Below are 20,806 nucleotides of genomic sequence, written 5' to 3' on the forward strand. Positions count from 1 at the left end.
ACCCTGGTCTGTTTGCTCCGAGCCCATGGCCTTCACTGCTGTTCAGACTGCCTCTAAGGGCAGGCACCTATTCTCTACCAGACTGTACCCGGGGTGGAAAAACGGAGTCAAACACTTCTGAAACAGTGATACCACTTTGAGATATTCAACTAATGAGCAGATTTAACTTTTCAAAGGCGCTACAGAAATGACCACTTGCAGTGCCTAAGAGTTCACACAGCAAATAATTTCAGAATCGGGGAACATGTTCATAATCTACTTCTGTAGCTCAGGGTAAAACCCTAAAATGGCCTTGCCACACTTGGGGTAAGTTATGTTATTACAGTTTTAAATTAAAAATGCAAAACTAACAAAAGAGATGGACCAAGAGCATGCAAATACGTACCGTGCTCTAATCTTTCATAGTCTGAATCCAGGAGGAATGTTTTAAAGCGATTAGATACGTAGTGGAAAGCCAAGAACTTTAAGTAATAGAGATTGAATTCAAACTCAGTTGGATACTGGTTGTGAACCTGAAACATACAAGACATAGAAAAGAGTAAGAATCAAACCGAACAAAAAGTGATTTCATGCCACTGAATGCTGACCCGAAATATGAAGGAGACCATTTGGTCACACCCATTCAACTGACTCATTCCATGAGTGGAGGTGGGAAGAGAACCAGCTTTTCTGTGCACCTAGCATGCCGTACTAGGGGTTTTCATAAAAATCTCTGTAACAGCATTGCAAGATAAGCATCCCCCGCCTCCACTGCCTGACTTTATTGAGATACAACTGACATATAACATTGTGTAAGTTTACCACAATAGGGTCAGTTAGCATTTCTATCACCTGACATAATTACTTTTGTGAGAACTTTTAAGATCTACCTTCTTAGAAACTTTCAAGTATATAATATAGTATTGTTAACTAGTTACCATGCTGTACATTGGATCCCCAGAACTTATTCCACATGCAACTGGAAGTTTTACCCCTTGACCAACAGCCCCTCATTCCCCTCTGTGCCCCATTCACTACCTTATACTGTGGTAGGCACCTGACAAATATAAATTAACGTTAAGTTACGGTGTTTGCTTTCCAGGCACTTGTGGTTTAATAGTGTGCAATATAACAAGAAAAACTGTACTTAAATAAGTTTGGCAGTGAAAAAATGAGGTCGTTTAGGGGGACAGAAAGAGATGTTTTCTGGACAAAAGAAATGTGTGCCTGTCTGAAGGCTGTGCAGAAGGAGCCAACAGACAACAAATTGTAGAGAAAGAGCTGATAACTAAGAGAATAAGGCCCTGGGAAAACAAGAATGAACGAGGCTAAAGGCCCAGAAATAGGGAACAGTCTTGGAACTGAGAAGGGATAGAAGAATTAGATAAAAAAGAAAGATATGTTTCAAGTGCCAAGGGAAAGGAGAGGAGCTCATATCTTTTAACCTTAATTTTTCATCAGTAAATTAGGCAGTGAGGTCACTGGACATAGGATAAGGGAATGATATGGGAGGGAAGGAGGAAGGCAGAGCTTGGACGGGTCACTGAGCGATAGCATACGTTGGGCAAGCTATATGCAGACTCTGAGGAGCCATCTCATGTTGGCAGAAGGCAGGCCGATGACCCTGTGACACTCTCTAATCCACCTAGCAATCTCACCTCTATATTGTTCAAACAATCTCTTGTGACTAGAGAATTCTGTTTGCTGGAGATAAGTTCCAATCATAATCGTACTTACTTAAAAGTTGTTTCAAATAAACACCACAGGCAGGCTGTCTAAAAGCCAGCTTTCCTCTCCATGTTTAATTTGGCAATGTGGACCCATACTTGCTCAGTCTGAGTGAGAGGCATGTGTGTGATATGTTGTTTGCCCAATAGATCAGTGGGAATTTAAAGTCATAATCTGGATATCGCTACTTTATCAGTATATTCTGTGATGATTAAAGGCTTTTTTCTTCTACATTTTCTTATTGGCTTTTTAATTTAACTAAAACTTTAGCTTATAAGTAATACAAAATAACATGGAATTTAGGAAGACTTATTAAGAGAGAGTTTGACCCTCATGCAGTGGAGCTGCTTTCCTGACCTGAGCACGTTCTGTGGCATCAAGTCTCCACAGGACACAGGAGAAAATTCCATGGGACAGTTGTGACATGGCTCTGAATAGCTAGGCAGTGTGCCATAGTCCAGGTTTCTAGAACTGTACGCATATGTATTAAGTATGAATTTTCTCATACTTAAATGAGTATGAATTTCCTCATACTTAAACGAAAATGAAAGGATTAGACAATATGGGTTTCCTGTGATTATGCTACATGAGCAACTAATTATAAGGGCTAAGCATACCTGAAGAGTTTATAGTTATAATTAAATAAAACATTATGTCAATCTGATACATATTTAATGATCAACAGTTATTATTTTTCAGCATTATAATTGAGCATAAAAATAAGTTCATGTAAGTGGTTATAAGTAGTAATACTTTCTTCCATTTCTATAATGGAAAATGCAATTTTTAAAAATAGCTTCCCTTTTCTTGCTTTGTTAGCCCTCCATGTCTTTGGCTCAACTGTCAACCACGTCCGGTAGCACAACAATCCTCTTTCAAACACTTGTCCTTATTCATACATATGTACACCAGAAGACGTAGGCCTTGGGTTTGGCTCTCCACTAGGCCTGGTTCTCAGGTGTTCCTGGCTCCTTTCTAAAGCATTGTTCAGACCTAAAGTTTCCTGTGCTTCCCCCTCATGACTTGTCCTTTAATGCCAAGTAAAGCTCTCTAGTCCAAGCTCTTGGCTGAGAATCAACAGCACCACCCCAGGGGCCGGTGTGCACAGGATAGAGAGGGGATAACTCAGATTGTGGGTGGTAGGTCAGAAGGAGACAGGCCCAGGAAGATGGAACTTGATTCCCTACCATCTGAGTCTCAAGGAGGAGAAATATGCATTGTGCTCAGGTAGGGTAAAGTCACTGGCCAGTCCCTCCTCACAATTTTCAGGGGAAGAAGGGTTCAGGGCTATTTCCACTGAGCCAGTCCACAATAGGTTCTAAAAACTCTTTTTAGAACTTTTATTAAAGGCCTAGAATAACAACACATTTATCTCAATGATTACTCTCCATAGAAATCATTTGCCTTACCGTATCTTTCCTGGATTATTCTGATATTTAATATGCTTAGGAATATAATTTTGAAGACTCACTTCTGAGGTAAAGCAAGATAGAAATAATGACTATGACCTTAAGTTGAACTTAGAGATCATATGCTAGGACTAGACGCAAAACTCTACACGTAGGAAAATGCTTTCATAGCCCACTGTACTGAGTGACTGGCCTCACCACAAACCCTGAACTCTGCAATTATGTTAGAAAGGTTAGACACTTCTCCAAGGCCTCTGGCATTCACCCTGCTTGAACTGGAATTGGTGCTTAGATAGCATCAAGGTGTGAGTGCTTGAGAGCGTGTGTGGGTTGCGTCTGTGTGCCACGATGGCACCTATAGTTGCTAACTGGGGTTGAAATACAATCTGCCCCAAACTGGGGTTAATTATCAGGTCTATTGGAAGTGGAAGAAAAGATGCTGTGCAATTTTTTTTTAACTCTTTAGCAAAAGTTTAAGCAACAAGCATATGAGAATTTGTCAATGAAAAAAAAAAAAAATCAGACTGACCTCAACCTAGGTTGATTAATACCTAGATAGTACATTTGGAATCTGACATTAAGAAACACAAGGAACGACTTTTTCTGAAATGTCTTTCTACCATAACAAGAAATGAAGACCTGATTGCAGTCACAAGACAAAATATGGTGTTTAGATTTCCAGGAATAAAGAAAAGTTATGCTTTTTCCATTTAGTCATACTTCCTAGGGACTCAGTTTGTCCAGTTCATTGGCTTCTTTTCGTCCTTATCAATGGGACACCTACACTCTTCTGCAGTACCATACTACAGTGGTCTCTGAAAGGCACGATCCACATGCTTCCTTTTCCTACTGATGAAGTATAACTGATATATAACTGCACGTATTTATAGTGTACAATTTGATAAGTTTTTACATATCTATACACCTGTGAAAACAACAGCACAATCAAGACAATGAACATACCATCCGTAACTCCCAAAAGTCTCCTTGTGGTCTTTTTTGCCTCCTCCCACATCCTTCTCCTTAAGCAGCCACTGATTTGCTTTGTCATTACTGATTAATTTGCATTTACTAAAACTTTATACAAATAGAATTCTAAGTATGTACTTTTCTTTGTCTGCCTTCTTTCACCAAGCATAATTATTTGAGATACATCCATGTTGTTATCAGTAGTTAATTCCTTTTTATAGCTAAGTAGTATTCCACTGCATGGATATAACACAATTTGTTTATTCACTCACCTGTGGACAGACATTGGGTTGCTTCTAGATTTTTGGTTATTACACATACAGCTGCTACAAACAGTTATGTACAAGTCTTTGTAGAGAGCATAAGCTTTAATTTCTCTTGTGTAACTGAATGCTGAATTATATGGTAGGTAGGTATGTTTAACTTTTTAAGAAACGGCCAAACTGTTTTCCCAAATGGTTGAATAATTTTATATTCCCACCAGCTGTACTAGAGAGTTCCAGTTTTTCCACATTCTTGTCAACTCTTGGGGTAGTCAGTTTAAAATTTTTAGCCTTTAAAATAGATATGTAGTGGTAGCTCACTGTGATTTTAATTTGCATTTAGTAATGATGAATGACATCAAGCACCTTTTCATGTGCTTATCTGCCATCTGTATACCTTTGGCGAAAAGTCAGTATAAATGTTTTGCCCATATAACTGTTTTCTTGTTAACTTTTGAGAATTCTTTATTTATTCTGGATACAAGTCCTTTATGGCTAAATTTATAATTTGCAAATATTTTCTCCCACTCTTCTTCCTTTCATTCTTCTTAACAGTGGTTTTTGAAGAAGTTTTCTGAAAAAGTCTAATTTATCAATCTGTTCTTTTATGGACCATGCTTTTGGTGTTGAATCTAAGATATCTTTGCTTAACCCAAGGTCATAAAGATTTCTTCCTGTTTTCTTCTAAAAGTTTTATAGTATTAGGTCTTAGTATTAGGTCTCTTTTGAATTAATTTTTATATTGGTGCTAGGAATAGATTTTTTTTTGTATCCAGAAATCCACCTGTCTGCCACCATTTGTTGAAAAGACTATCCTTTCCTCTACTAACTGCTTTTGCATCTTCATAAAAAATCAATTTTCCACATATCATACGTGTGGGACTATTTCTGGACGCTCTATATATCCTATTCCATTGATCTATTTGTCTACTTTCATACCAATTGTCACACTGTCTTGATTACAATAAATACTTGATAAATACTACAGCTTTATAATGTCTTGAAATCAGATAGTGTTAGTCCTCTAATTTTGTTCTTTTTCAAAGATGTTTTGGATATTCTAGATCCTTTGCATTTCCATATGGATTTTAGAATTAGCGTGCCAATTTCTATAAAATAGCCTTCTAGCAATTTGATCGTGATTACATTGAATCGTTAGGTCAGTTTGGGGAGAGTAACATTTTAATAATATTAAGTCTTCTGACTCATGAACAAGAGGTATCTCTTGATTTATTTAAATCTTTAATTTCTCTCAATAATGTTTTGTAGTTTTTCAGTGTCTAGGTGTTTAACATATTTTGTTAGATTTCTTTCATTTTTTAAAAGTACTATCGTAAATGGTGATTTTTAAACTTTTAATATTCTGAGGGTTAGTTTTTTGTAGATTCCATATATAATCATGTTGTTTGTGAAAAAGATAGTTTTGCTTCTTCCTTTCTAACGTGGATACTTTTACTATTTTCTTGCCTTACTGCATGGCTAGGACCTTCAGTAGTTTAGTGAGTAGAAGCAGTGAAGCAGACATCCTTGTCTTGCTCCTGATCATACGGGTAGAGCAGTCAGTCTTTCACTATTAAGTATGATGTTAGCTGCAGGTTTTTAAAACCGATACTATCTATAGTTTGAAGGAAGTTTCCTTCTTTTCCTGGTATCCTTAGAATTTTTACAAGGAATGAATGTTATATTTTGTCAAAAGCTTTTTCTGTATCTACTGCTATGATCGCATGGTTCTTCTTTTTTAGTTTTTTAATATGGTGAATTACACTGATGATTTCAAATGTGAAGGCAACCATGAATTCCTGGGATAAATTCCACTTGACCATGCTATGCTTCTTTTAAATATATTTATTTATATGGGATTTGCTAAAAATTCCTTTAGAAAATATGAATCTATGATCATTAGAGGTACTGGTATACAGTTTTCTCTCACTGTCTTGGTCAGGCCAGGTAATGCTGGCTTCACAGATTGAATTGAGAAGTAGTCTCTTTGCTTTAATTTTCTGGATGAGTTTTTGGAGAATTGCTATTATTTCTTCCTTAAATACATGGTAGAATTTACCAGTGAAACCACTTGGGCCTGAAGTTTTCAGCATGGAAAGGTTTTAACTGCAATTTCAGTTTCCTTTATACACATTGGCCTATTCAAGTTATGTATTTCTTCTCGAGTGAGTGTGGTAGTTTATGTCTTTCAAGGAATTTGTCAATTTCACTTAAATTGTTGATTTTATTGGCACAAAACTGTTTATAATATTCCCTTATGGTCCTCTGAATACTTGCAGAACCTGTAGTGATGTCATCTTTGTCATTTCTAATATTGATAATTTGTGTCCTTTCTTTGATGAATCTGGCTAGAGGGTTATCAATTTTATTGACCTTTTCACAGAACAGCTTTTGGTTTTATCAATTTTCTTTATGGCTGGCCACAAGATTTTGGAGGTCTAAAGGCAAGTCTGCTTCAAATAAATTTAGCCTTATTATTTATGAAGCATTGGGAATGATAGGCATCTCAGCCAATAAATTAATTCTATATGAGCACTCTCTGAAATATGCTGATAAACAGAGCTTTAAGCCTCTCTTAGGCATCATCTGGATTCTGCTGTTCAAAATAGTTTTGTATTTATCTTGATGAAGATAAAAAATATGTAAATTTAAAATACTAAGCTGTGTGAGGCATTTCAGTTTTGTTTTCCATTATAGAGTGAAACCTGCCAATTTCACTTATTTATAAGGAGAGAATCTGAAATGGAATTTGGAGAACCATAAATTTAGAGTCTTAGTTTTTGCCCATGTGCCATTAAGTACTTTGTAAAATTTACAGGCCCATAAAAATAAGCTATGACTCAAATCCTAGGAAAAATCAACATTTTGGGAATAAAATATAATAAGTTAAAATTGAATTTCCTTTCAAGAATTACAAATATTAAGCTACAAGAGACCCTATATAAAATGGTATCAACATCTGAGAAACTGTGGGTATGGTTAGACACACCTTAGAAGAATAAGCAGCTAATATTAGTTTTTGTTATTTCACAGATTAAGTTTTAAAAAGCATTAATTATGTACCTTGTACTGTGCCAATCACTTTACATAAGATTTTTAATCTTTCTGGATATATATATATATATATATATATATATGCTGAAGCACAGAGAGGTTAAATAATTTGTTAAAGGTCGAAAATTAGTAAATGAGACTGATATGCAAACTTAGATTTTATGGCTCAAATATTAAAAGTTTTAATATAAAATTGCTTTTGTTATAAAGCAGCTTGGATTATGTCATTTTTTGCCAGTTTTCTGGCAGACACCAGAAATTCTTGAGTATACCACAAATCCATTAACTGCAGCTTTTTGCCAGTATTAGTGGGCACATTTTGGAGTAACCAACCTGTGTAAGGGCAGCTTGGCTTCTCACACGTGTGCTCACAAGGAAGCTCAGATCTTCAAGAGGTAAAGTAGCTTTTCTCTTTGGAATAGGCCCTAGCATTGTGCTGGCATACTGTAACTGTGAGTAGAATATATCACAAAGCCAGAACAGAGTGGTCAATTTACAATTTGAATAAACTTCAAAGGCAAAGTTTTAACTGTTGTTTTTCTCAAAGCAGGAAATAATGAAAAGCTCTAAAATGTCCTCAAAGATTTACTTTAATGCTGAAATAAAGGAACTGCTTTCTTATACTTCATATTTTCATTCATATTATACATATTTTTCCCCTTGGTATTATATTTGAAAAATAAATTTTAGGTAAAAATTTCATTTTTGTATTTTGCATGTATTTTCCTTTTGAATTTGGTTCAACTATTTTAAGAAAAGGAAGCAGCCTGTAATGATATCATTTGAACTAAGCCAATTTCTTTTAGAAGCAACAAAAAAAATCTGCCAGATGTTGCTATTATGAAACAGTAATCTAGCATTTATAATTCATCTGACACCTGGATATACTGGCGTAAACAATGGCTTTTTATATGATGAGGCAGTTCTAATTTAAGATCAGTGCTTCATCTGTTTTCTTTGTAACTCTTCTTAGTGCTAAAGGACAAGTCTAGGCACATTTCCACGGCTGCCTTTTGGCATTCGGCATGTCAGAAATGGTTAATAAGCAGAAAACACATTCCACCCAGGAAAGTTTCGCCTGCTGCTGTGTAATTTTGTACTTATTTTTTTAAATGTTGTTGGGCTTGGCTCTGTTTTGTGCCCCTGGGAAAGGACAACACTAATTCAAATGGTCTGGCAAAAGTCAGAGTCATGTAAAGCACTAGTATTCACTTGAAAGGTATTCAAAGAAGGCATTTTCTAATGCCTAAAACCAGTATGTAGGAGATGATGAAACACTACCTCATAATTAAGTGAGCAAGTCAGTAGCACTATTTGTTAACTATAGTCTTCTATAGTCTCCTGTTTTTGAATGAATAAACAATCCCTTTTCAGCACAAAATAATTTGCTTCACCAAAGTCGATACCTATCATAGCCATGCATCTTTGAAATACTGCAATTAAAGTCATATGCTCGCTTTGCCATGACTTGTCTGCACTCAGGTTATTGTGTATGAGGTACTAAGTCAAACGAGGGTTCAGACAAATTTTTAAAATTTTATATTTTAATTAAAAAATATTACCATAGTACAACCAAATTTGAAATTAAACTGAAGGAGTCTTTAGACCCTGAACAATATTATTTTCTATAGTTTGCCAACTTGTTTTCAATTTCAGAATTGGTTTATATAGCACATTTGAATTTTAAGTTTTTACTCAAAAGTTACCGGAAATTAAACACATACCCTAAGTTGCTTTATATAACTTAACACAATGCAGTACATTCCTGTTATCTTTAGAATAAACTACAATAAATGCTAAAAGATAACAAGAATGTAATTTAGTACTTAATTTTAGTTTACGTATAAATGCTTTGTTCATACCCTTAAGAGGTACTCATGGAATTCAGGTGACTTTCCAATATTCTAGACTACTCCCACTCTCGCCCACCCCAACCCACCACCAACAATAAAATATAAGCATACATTCCAAGTAATTATTATAATACTTGAGATACAGTGATGTTCTCATCTGTGAGGACAATATATCTTATATGAGAACCTCCATCTCTTATTGACTGTGAGTGGATTCTTTTGCTGACTCTAATGTTTAGGTATGCAGAATTCTGCAAGTTGAACATGGATATTGAACACATTTAACAGTGCATTAACTTAAGTCAAATCCAGCCATACAAATTCAGTCCTCTGTAACTCTCCTTCAATTAAAGACAAGTAAAATTTAAAAGATAAAAAGCCCAAAAGGAGGTAGAGAGAAAAGGCAGGGAGATAGTAGTAGGCCAAGAAAATTCAGTAAATTTTTGAAGGATGGAAAATAGAATGAAGACTTGCAGTTATGTGATAGAAAACGAGAAGCTACACTGGGACACCTGTAGGATAAAAATGATTTGAGAAGGTAACAGCTTGCCCTGGATACCCAGAAAGCTCAGGACTCAGAGGCCCAAGTGCTGAGTAACACACATAGAGGTGAAATGAGAACTAAGAATGAGGACTGGTCATGTCCATAGAGGCAGTTGGGGTACCTCCAGGTCCTTTCCTGCCCCATGTAGTCATGTGACTATAAGCAAGAGATTAGGTTTGTTCTCTGGAAAATTGAAACTTGAAAAAGTCTGGGCTTGGGAACACCAGACATAACTGGGTTAATGATAGGGCTTGAGACTAAAAAAAGCATGGAAAAAGTAAAAATCTGCACACTTAATTGGGATTTCCCTGGATCCATTTCCTGCTCTGCTTCCAGAAAGCAGGCAGCCAGGCTTATAAGTACTCTATGGGCACCACACTGACATAATTTTCTCTGCAGAAACTAGATAGCTGCTGTTTTCTTTTTCTGAAACTCCAGTTTACTGAGATGTTGGACTTACTAATTAAAAATAATTTTTCATGTTCATTGAAGTCTAATTTATATATAATAAAAATTCCTTATTGTGTAACCACCACAATCAGGATATAGAACGTTCTCTATCCTAAAAAGTTTGTCTGTGCCCCTCTGCAGTTGATCTCTTTTCCTGACCACTAGTTCCAGGCAACCACTGATCTGTTTTCTGTAACTGTATGCCTTTTGTAGAATTTCATGTAAATGAAATCATATAGTGTGCAGTCCTTTTTATCTGTCTTTTCCCACAGTTATCATGATTTTAAGATTTATCCATGTTGTTGTGAATATTACTATTTCATATGCCAGAATTTGTTCATCTGTTCACCAGTTGATGGAGATTTGTTTTTCATGCTACCCTTTTATAATCATATCCATTCCCTCCCCCGCCCCACTGTCTCTAAACCCTGGAAACCAATAATTTGTTCTCTATTTTCTATTTTTGTCATTTCGAGAATGTTATATAAGTGGAATCGTATAGTGTGCGATCATTTCAGATCGCCTTTTCTTTTCACTCAGCATAATGCTCTTGAGATCCATTCAAGTCGTTGTATGTATCACAGTCGTTCCTTTTTGTTGTTGAGTAGTATTCCACGGTATGGATATACCACAGTTTGTTTAGCCATTCAGCTATTGTAGGGCATTTTGTCCTTCCCTACCTCCAGTTTTTGGTTATTATAAACTTCTATAAACAATACTTTTATATCTGAGGTGAGTTTCTTATAAATAGTATATTGTTAGGTCATGATATATTTAGACCACTTCCATTTAATGTAATTATTGCTATGTTAGGGCGTAAGTCTGTCATTTTACTTTTTGTCTTCAGTCTGTTCTATTTTTTCCTTTGTTTTCTTTTTCCTGCCTTGTGTGGATTACTTGAATACTTTTTAGAATTCCATTTTGATTGATCTATAGTGTTTTTGAGTGTATCTCTTTATATAGCTTTTGTAGTGGCTGTTCCAGGTATTACATTCTGTATCTTATCACAGTTTACTGGTGTTAACATTTTACTAGTTTTGGTGAAGCGTAGAAACCTAATTTCTATTTCCATTCCCCCATTTCCTCTACATATATTGAGAACTACAGCAAACAATGCTACAATTTTTGCTTCAACCATCAAACATACTTTAGAAAATTCAAGAGAAGTCTAATGTATTTACCCATATTGTACTTTCAGTTCTTTTTTCCTTTCTGACGTTCCAAGGTTCCTTCTTTTATCATTTACTTTCTGTTTGAAGAACTTCCTTTAGCCATTTAGGTCTATGATCGATTTTAAATAGATTTTCATGAATGATATAAGGGTCAAGGTTGATACTTTTCAAATAGATATCCAGTTACTCCAATACCATTTGTTGAAAAGTATCTTTTTCCCATGTCTAGGTTTTATAATTGTTTTCTGTGGGAGAAGTTGTCTTTAGAGTCTTAACCCCTTATTTGCAGAGGCAGCAAACTTATTTATTTTAAACTCTGCTTTACTTTGTGAAATCTTAGGATGTTCCTTCAATATGATAAATAAAAAAGGAACAGTTACAAACTTTTATCTCAGCAGAAATTTAAAAAATTCTTAAGTTTATTTTAGGATAAAAATATATAAAACTGAAAATACAGACATTTCTATATGCCCATGGATGTTATCTTAAAAGGCTTAGTAAAGAAGGTTGTTACACAAACAGCCTATTCTCCATTTAATTCTTATTTAAAAAAAAAATGTCGACATTGGTTCAGTTTAATTCTTATTTTAAAAAGTTTACATGAGTGATTCTACCTGCCATTCCTCTCAATGAATTTATGCCTCAGAGTCAGATTTAGGTGGGGAACGTGACACTGATGTTCCCTCATTTAGTCTCTGTTCCTGCATGACCTATAAGTGTGAACACTGCATTATAAGGATGATGATCTTAATAAAGACATGCATTTTTATATGCCATAGACACTAAAAGACAGACAACTGCTTCATCTAGTGTTTAAGTGAATAAACAGTGATATTATCTCAATGCAGTGATTAAAAATTGGTTGTGTGTACTTGCTGAAACAGAACATTGGCCTCCAGTGAGCAGCCTTAAGAACTTCAAGAAAACTTTTGACATTATATTCAAAATGAATATGAGGAACAATAATTCTTTAAGAAATGTGGAGCCAGTGAAAGTTTTTGTTTGTCTGCTCTAAAGATTTTTGTCAAAGAGAATAACAGCATCGTTTCTGGGCTTTCAGAAGATTATGCTAACAATTCTACTTAGGATATTCTAGATGATCTTGATGAAGGGTGTGAGAGCCTGATCAAGGTGGTCATTCAAATTTTCATTGGTTCATTCATTATACATATTTATTCAAGGTCTACTCCATCCCAGAGACTGAATTATAATTGTGTTAGATATTAGGGATATAAAGGCTAAAATGATATAGTCTCTGTTCTCAAGAATTCTCAGTTTAAGTAGAAGGCAAAAGACATATAGAAATATATCCTAGTGTTACAGATGCTACCAAAGAAGTCTGTGCATGGTTCGTTAGAAATACAAATGAGGGGATCACGAAAAGATTCAAAGATCACTTAGGATCATGAAATAAAATACAGTGCTGAGAACAGTGCCCAGCTCATAGCGAGCAGTCAGAAAATATTAGTGATGATTGTTAGTAGTAGTGGTACACAGGCATGGAGGCAGACATAATCTAGTGCATTTGGTAAGCACAATAAGACAGTAAGAAAGATAGTAAGAAGCACTTTCATGAAGAATTCATATGCTTTCACCTATTTAGAAGTGAGAAAAGATGCCTGCTCTTCTCCTTTGGTGTCAATTAAGCTTTCCATTTCAGAGACAATAGTCTCAAAACTTCTCCATTATCTATTTTCCAAAAGGAATATGAATAAAAAAGCTAACATTCAAGCAGAAAAAAATACAGTAATACTTAACATTGTCAATAGGTTCTTGGAAACTGACTTTAAGTGAAAAGACATATAATGAAACTGATTTTACCATAGTTTAACTGATATAAACAGAAGTTTCTATGGCACATTTCTAGTCATAAAAACATCACTAAACTTCTAAATAAAGACCCAAAACACTTCTAATATTAAACACTGAAATAAATGTGAGCTATACATACATTTAAGAAAGACTAATAAAAACAAGTAAGAGAATTCTTTTCTAATCTCCTTATTCCAGTTCAGGGCCACGGGTGGCTGGAGCCCATCCCAATGCTCAGGGAGCAAGGCGGGCACCCACCCTGGACAGGATGCCTTCACTGAAGGGCCACTCGGCCACACCCACACTTACTCAGACTGGGACAATGTAGACACGCCAATTCACTTGACGTGCACATCTTTTGGATGTGGGAAGAAACCAGAGTACCTAGAGAAAAGCCACGCGGATGTGGGGAGAACGTGAAAACTTCACACAGACAGTGGCCCCAGCTTGGAATTGACTTTTTTCCTTGTCGACATTATAATGAAACAACATTGAATAAAATGATGTTATTCGAGGACCTGCTGTATTCCATTTGCTGCAGAGTTTGAAAGTATAATCTCGACCTTGTGATCAGCTTCTCCAGATGCTGCTCAGGCAGAATCAATAGATTTTTTCTTTAAGAAGCTGATTAGAGCTATCGAAAACATAACTACCAGTGTGTGTGAATGTGGTGGGTGAGGGGTGGGGATGGAAAGTCACTGCCAATGATAAAATATTCTAAAATGGATTGTGGTAATTACACAACTCTGAATATACTAAAGACTACTGAATTATACACTTTAAATAATTTTTAAAAATTAGTAGTGAATTAAAAAGTTGATTAAGTAATTAATGGAATAAAAAACCAAACCAAACACAACCATACACCAACTTGGCTTCTACAGAAGACTTAATTCCCATTCTGGTTCCTAAAAACATTCTCACCCTCCCTTCTAATACATAGTTGAGACCAACGTACTCCAAAGAGGCTCACTGTTCTGACAAATATATCTGACATGCCAGAACCCATTCACTGTTGTGATGCAGATGAAACAAAGCTGGAAATTTCAACGCTGCTTTCCCCAGGCCAGTTTAGCCACCAGCGCCAATGCCTTTAACGTGCGGCTTCAGTGCCATCTAACTCTCAAGCCCAATCCTGACCAGCAGCCCAAGAGGAAGTTTTATCTGATGTGCCTGAGATGAAGGTGGGAGGGAGACTAGAGCATTCACATCTCCCTCACCCACCTTCCACTGGGTTTGCCTGGATTATACACCTGGGTTTCTGTCTGGTTTCTTGCTGAGCCTTGATTTGCTCACCCAGTAGAACTGAGCCAGTGTTCCCAATTTCATAGGCTTGCCTGGTTGAGCTCTGATTCTTTCTCGAGGGGTTAGGTTCTACTTCCTATATTCCCAGGCACAAGCTAGGGTCCTCCCAAGTGGGGAAGACCACATGCTGGATTTCCAGCTCTGCCATTACCTAGAGATCTTCTCTGGTCTACTTGAGGTCAAACCTTCTTGGAGAACAAGCCCAAGTTTGCTCCTCTTCTTGGGAGATGATAATTTAGAGTGCTGGCCACTTCACTTGGGGGCCAGTCCAACAGCCAGCTCAGCTGTCCTAGTTCAAAAAGCCAACTAGTTTTTTTTCTTCTCTATTCCCAGGAGTCTACAGCTGAGATTTCAGCAAGTCTAACGGCTAACTTCGCCAGAGTTATTATAACATGAAGGTACCTGGCACAGTACTGCAATGCTTCATACATGCTAGTCCTTTCCTTTCCTTCATATTAAGTCAAGTTAAGATGCTCTACTTACCTGGTGTACACAGTCTAAGAATTGTAGGAAGACTGGAGTAAAACCACTACCCTGACAATTGAGGGTCAAGCTGCTCCGCTGACTGAATTTATGACCAAAAGAGAGCCATTCTTTTTCGACCAACATCCGGAAGCCTTCAAGTGTCCTATAAAAGGGATCACTGAGTAACTGAACCAGAGATGTCACCTAGGGCACAAACAGGATGGATACTTCATTATGTTCAGTTCTGAAAAAAATCCTTTTGTTAAGACAAAGCACTTCCTTTTGATGATAGCTAAATCACAGGCAAAGTTACCTGGACAGCAGTTCATTAACTGCTCCAGGACAGTCAATCAAATTAATTCCACAAACTTTCCAGTAAAAACTATAAGTCAGATTCATTTTGGCTACATGTTTTCTTTCAGGAAATTCAGATTTTAATGCTTACCTGGCCAGTTTGCTGACTGTTGCTTTCTCTTAGGTTAATTAATGGGGCTGGAAAATCAGCTCAAACCTATAGCTACTTTTTTGGCAGGTATAGATTAATGTCTTACTGTAGTTTATATCCATATTTTTCCTTTTCACTCTGGAGTGAGTAAAGGAGGGACTTACAGAGAACCAGGGAAAGAACTGACAAAACCTGAGAAGGATGGTTCATTTGCTACACTGCTAGTCAAGAGTCCGCTTGTATGCTCGCGTGGTGCATCTGTGGTGTGGGAACCTGAGGCTCCAAGCCAGAGCTCTAGGCTACACATGGGCCTGGAAGCTCACGGCACAGAGCTTTCTGATTGACAGCCTGTACTGCTTAACACAGGACTTTTTCTATCTATACGTACTGGTCATTATACAAAAGATTCATCTGCAGAATTTAAAATCAAATGAACTGAAATATAAATTCATGCCAATAAAAAATTAAATATCTGAAAATATGTGTAAATTTACTTGTGCAGTGATGTCCCAGCCTTCTTCCAAACAGACCAAAACGGAGGAACCGTTCTCAAGTACTTCTGATACAACCACAGCTAGCTGCATTACCCTGTGAAGCTAAGAGACAGGAAAAGAGGTCATAATTAGACCAGGTACTTTCTGTGTACCAAGGATAGAGAGACTGGTTATCAGCCTCAGACAAGTTAGGGATGAAATATCTGGACAAAAGAAACACAAAAGTTTTAAATACTTAAAAGTTGTCAAAATCAAGATTAAACAATGACATAGTTTTAATAGTAGGCACATTTTAAAACAATGTGTTCTAGGGATAGATAATGATAATAATTGATCTTAAATGGTTTCCTAGAAGAGCTATAATTCTGTAGAGTGGAAGAGAAGGGAAAGTGAGAGAGGTTCTAAGTAACACTCTCAACATAGTTATTGGCCTTAAAATTTGTTTTTCTGTGATGGCGGAGTAAGTTCTGTTTCAGATACTCTTAATTTTTCTGGAATTAAATTGGGATGGTTGCACAACTTAGTGAATATACTAAAAAGCACTGAACTATATACTTTAAAATGATGACTTTTATGATAAATGAGTTATATCTTTAAAAAAAAAAGACACTTATTTGTCTGTACTGTGTATTAAATGGAAAGAAAACTTGTATTTGTGCTCAGCTTTTAAAGCCAAGCCAATTTGCTCATAGTCCCTAATGAACAATTAGGGTACGAGCAGATCATACAGATTTCAAAACCAAATGTGCAACATTCTAGTTTTAAAAAATATTTTAAGTATCACTTGTCATAATTTGTAGAATAAATCCAACCTTGCACTAAAACGAAATGAAACAAAAAGAAACAAAACAAAACACCCCTTATTTTAAACAGAGCTAGGCTATTTTAAACACAGGAACAAGGCACATGTCCTCTCCAGCAACAGGAAGCTCCTCAATTCACTGTTTCTATAAGACAGCTATTACGAGACTTGAATTTTCTTGTGCTTAGCATTTGCTCGAGTTAAAATGCCAATATCCCAAGCAGGGTACTGTTTTCTACTGTTTTTAGTCATTAACTTCTGGTATGGATCTACTTTGGAATAAGGAGCAGACACAGAATTTACCAGAAGTAAAGATAGGCTGTGTGGTGGGGACATTTTGGGGCTGGGACACACAGCTTAGGAACTGAAGGGAGTATTGATCAGCTCCTTTCATGGGTACTCAAAGAATCCTAAATGGTCTTAATAGTAATTAATATATCCTGATATAGATTTATAGCTAATTGTATATGTGGGCTGTTTTTATATGGTTTAAGTATCTTAAGAATAGTCACCGCTTTGGGTACTCACATAATTTTCTGGCTTTTTTTTTTTGCCTTTAGTCCAATATACTATATAAAACAACCCTTTTCCTCCTCAAGGGAGGCAGGAGGCTTGGAGCTGGATAGGGGCAGGGACAGAGGGGCTGGAAGCTCCTCTAGGGGATGGAGGAAGAATGGACATAGTATCAGGGACCTAAAGACAAGGCTGAAGGCTATATTGCAGAGATGCTCTTAGCTAAAGGTCTGCATCAGTGTCTAAAACATGCATGTCATAAATACCTTTCTTCTTGTGGTATGGAAGACATGTGGGTTATGTGTATTGGCATACTTATTTCTTCTTAATTTCTCAGTAAGAGTTCAATTAAAAACATCCCAAGCTTGACTTAGCTGAAGGAAGGATACGAGGTTTTTCCTAAACCTTAAGTAGGATTCCAGGGCATTCAATGTGCCTTTGGGAGCTGTTTTGGGGGTTAATTTAAAGTCTAGAGACATGGAACAGGCAGATACAAATGCAAGGTGAGAAAGTAAGAGAGAAAGGCTTTTGGAGTCATCTACAAATCACATCTGTCCTGGATCCTCACTCTGCTGACAACAGAGCAGGAGCCTTACACACACACACACACACACACACATTTATTGTGTATCAAAAAGTTTCCTTCTAAAAATAATAATCTCCTGCTTAGCATCCTACACTTTTCACTTACAGAGAAATAACCCAGGGATGGAGAATTCTCCCCCGTCCTCTCTCATATCATATAGTTTCCTGGAACCAAAACGCCTTTATAGAGGACACCCAATGAAGGGCAGATGGTCAGGTAGTTGGAGAATGCATTGTGTTTTTTCTAAATGACCAATTCTGTATACCCTTGGATTTCAGAGATAAGTTGCTCTAGACATTACCTGTGGAAACCATTCAGAGTCTCCCAGGGCTTTCAAGAAGGTCACTTCTGAGTCAGTAGGAATGGTGCTTGGGACACAAGCTCTCATCAGCTTTTTAAAACTGGCTTTCACTTGTCGGATGTCATGAAATTCAACAGGAACAAACTCACAATTTAAAGCAAATTCTAATTTAAAGTTCTGTGGATAAAAATGCAGAGAATTGGGCAGATGAAGTGCTATAAATAAAAGAGCCATGTTTTCGACAGAGTAATACTTAATGATATACAGTCAGCTGAGGCCAAGTAGCTGCAGAGGATGCAATGGGTCAAGAAAATCAATCTTGTGTGGCTCATGTGTCCGTATTGCTGGAAAGAGCCATTCAGGAAGGCCTAGTAGTTTGATGTGGTTTGCTGTCATTCTGTGAACTCGAAGAGACTACTGGTAGGCTGGAACCTGATAGAGCTTATAACACCAAATACAAGCCAATTTTAAGGTCATGAACCTGGAAGTCTAAAGAGAAACCAGGGACACATGGATAGTATGATTAATACAAAACTGTAAACTAAGTCTCCCCAAGAAGTACACTGTAATTGAAAGGTAATACACTGCTGATGTTCCAAAACTCTACACATTAGGTTTGTAGGCATACACATATTTGTTTTTTATTAAGCAAGTAAAATACAGTCATTGTGATATAAAAAAAGTAGAGATAAACATTGAGAATGAAACAAAAATCACAATCTCACTGCCCTAAGTCTGCTAATATTGTTGTTAGTCTTTTAAAGTCTTTTATAATTTATATCTTTAATCCGTATGGAATTTTTCCATGTGAGGTTGCTTTTGTAATTAAAGAATACTAAACTGATGGCCCAACTAAATATTTTATTTTGACAATCTAGTTACCCAATTCTGAAGATTTAAAAATTCTCTAACTTCTCTTGCTAAAGAATGAATTAATTTTTTCATATTCTTTCCACTTTCCTTACATTCTGCCCAAATTACTCTGCTTTTCTAAGAGTAAAACTGCTTTATTGAGGTTGACTGTACAACAATGTGAATATATTAAACAGTACTAACTGTACACGTTAAGATGGTCAATTTTATGTTGTTTTTACTTTACCACATTTAAAAATATCTGCTGCCAAGTACTTATACATAGGGTTTATTTGATGTTTTATATTGGTTATTTTAGAGTACTTTTAAAAAGGCCTGTTAAAGTTTTAAAATAAAAAGCAAAAACTTCCAAGTTTTTTTTTAAATGGCATTTCTAATGTGTATCAAGAAAAAAACTTTGTCTTAGTAATTCTACTTTGAAGAATAATCTAAAATGTAGAAAAAAGACCCCTAGTGAATTGTATCTCATTGTATCTCAAAAAAATAATAAATTATACACTTGAAAATATGACTGCATTTTATATATAGAAGATAAAGAAACTGAAATATCCAACAATATAAGATGTTATATAGTGATTAAAGTAATTATGAAGACTATTATACAACGTGGAAACATGTTGTGGCTTGAGATAAAGAACTTAGCAATATACATTAGCTCTTTTATGTTAGTTTTTAAAAAGAACTTATAATAAATAAAAGATAGTTTACTACTTAGGAAAACTAGGTTCTTTTCCATTCCCAATTACAAATATGTTAGGTATGCCTATGTTACGAACCAGGAGTTATCATCTACAGTGTTGAGGAACACTGTTAGATCATAAGGAATTTGTTACTAAGTATAAGGTATTAAAGTACATGAATTAAAAAGGATAAATAAGACCAAGTCAAGATTATTTAGAAAAAGTCACTCTTACTTGCTTTCCTATACGTTTCCTTTGTTGGGAGAATAAGGTGCAGGGCTGCAACTAGATGGCACTGTGCTAGCTAGAATGTAGCTATAATCAGACAGATATGGACCCATACTCTACAGACACAACTAAATTAATAAAAAGCAAAGCCCAAATGGAATATACAAAAATCCTAATAACTACTGAGCTAGGATAGCGACATTATGTTTTTTAAATATAATTTTTTATTGATAAAAGAGAAAAAAAAATGAAAAGAAAAAGAAAGAAAAAGAGAAGAAAAAAATGAAAGAAAAAGAAAGGAAAGAAGGAAGAAAGGAAGGAAGGAGATAAAAAAGGAGGAAGGGTCCCAAGTGGTTAGTCTTTCTTATTCACATATGCATGATCATACATCTAATCTGAGGATTGATGTGTAAAGGGAATAGCAGAGGTGAGCATTCAAGAGACAGTCCTTAGATCGTGAAGAAGTGGTGCACTTAAGTGTAGAAACTTTACTTTGGGAAAGATGCTGGTGCCAAGGAGGCTGTGCTGGCAACCCTGGATAGCTGTTAAAAGGTATTCTATTTTCTGGATATAAAATTATCTGCTGTATCATAAGACGTGTGCATATTTAAAAATTGAGTATTACCCAGCTGTTTCATGCCTTGTACTCTCAAGGTTGGTGACTAAGTGATTGCAGTAGTCTAGGCAGTGGGAAAAGAGCAAGCAAAGCCAGCTTGCCCCAGAAGAGATGACTCAGTCACTGGCACTTGAGGACCAAGCATGTGGGATCCTGCTCACAGCCTCCATTCCACAGTTCAACTGAAGGTCGGTCTAGATTCCAGAGCTGACTGAGCACTGGACTGAACTTTGAGGGGATTTTTGAATTAACAAATACTTTATTT

At 36.2% G+C, this 20,806-nt stretch overlaps 1 protein-coding gene across 4 annotated transcripts in view; it reads right to left on the reverse strand.

Annotated features, from left to right (window-relative positions):
• SBF2 (SET binding factor 2) overlaps positions 1-20,806 on the reverse strand; it is a 379,135-nt gene that overhangs the window by 12,662 nt on the left and 345,667 nt on the right. For all 4 annotated transcript variants that reach the window (XM_011377248.2, XM_011377246.2, XM_011377247.2 and 1 more), the window contains 4 exons: positions 18,145-18,321; positions 15,943-16,044; positions 15,022-15,207; positions 386-512 (listed from right to left, as the gene is read on the reverse strand). In XM_011377248.2, coding sequence (XP_011375550.1) covers positions 386-512; positions 15,022-15,207; positions 15,943-16,044; positions 18,145-18,321 — 592 coding nt within the window. The remainder of the gene's footprint in view (positions 1-385; positions 513-15,021; positions 15,208-15,942; positions 16,045-18,144; positions 18,322-20,806) is intronic.

This window comes from Pteropus vampyrus, unplaced genomic scaffold, assembly GCF_000151845.1.
Source record: "Pteropus vampyrus isolate Shadow unplaced genomic scaffold, Pvam_2.0 Scaffold307, whole genome shotgun sequence".
Classification (NCBI taxonomy): Eukaryota; Metazoa; Chordata; class Mammalia; order Chiroptera; family Pteropodidae; genus Pteropus; species Pteropus vampyrus.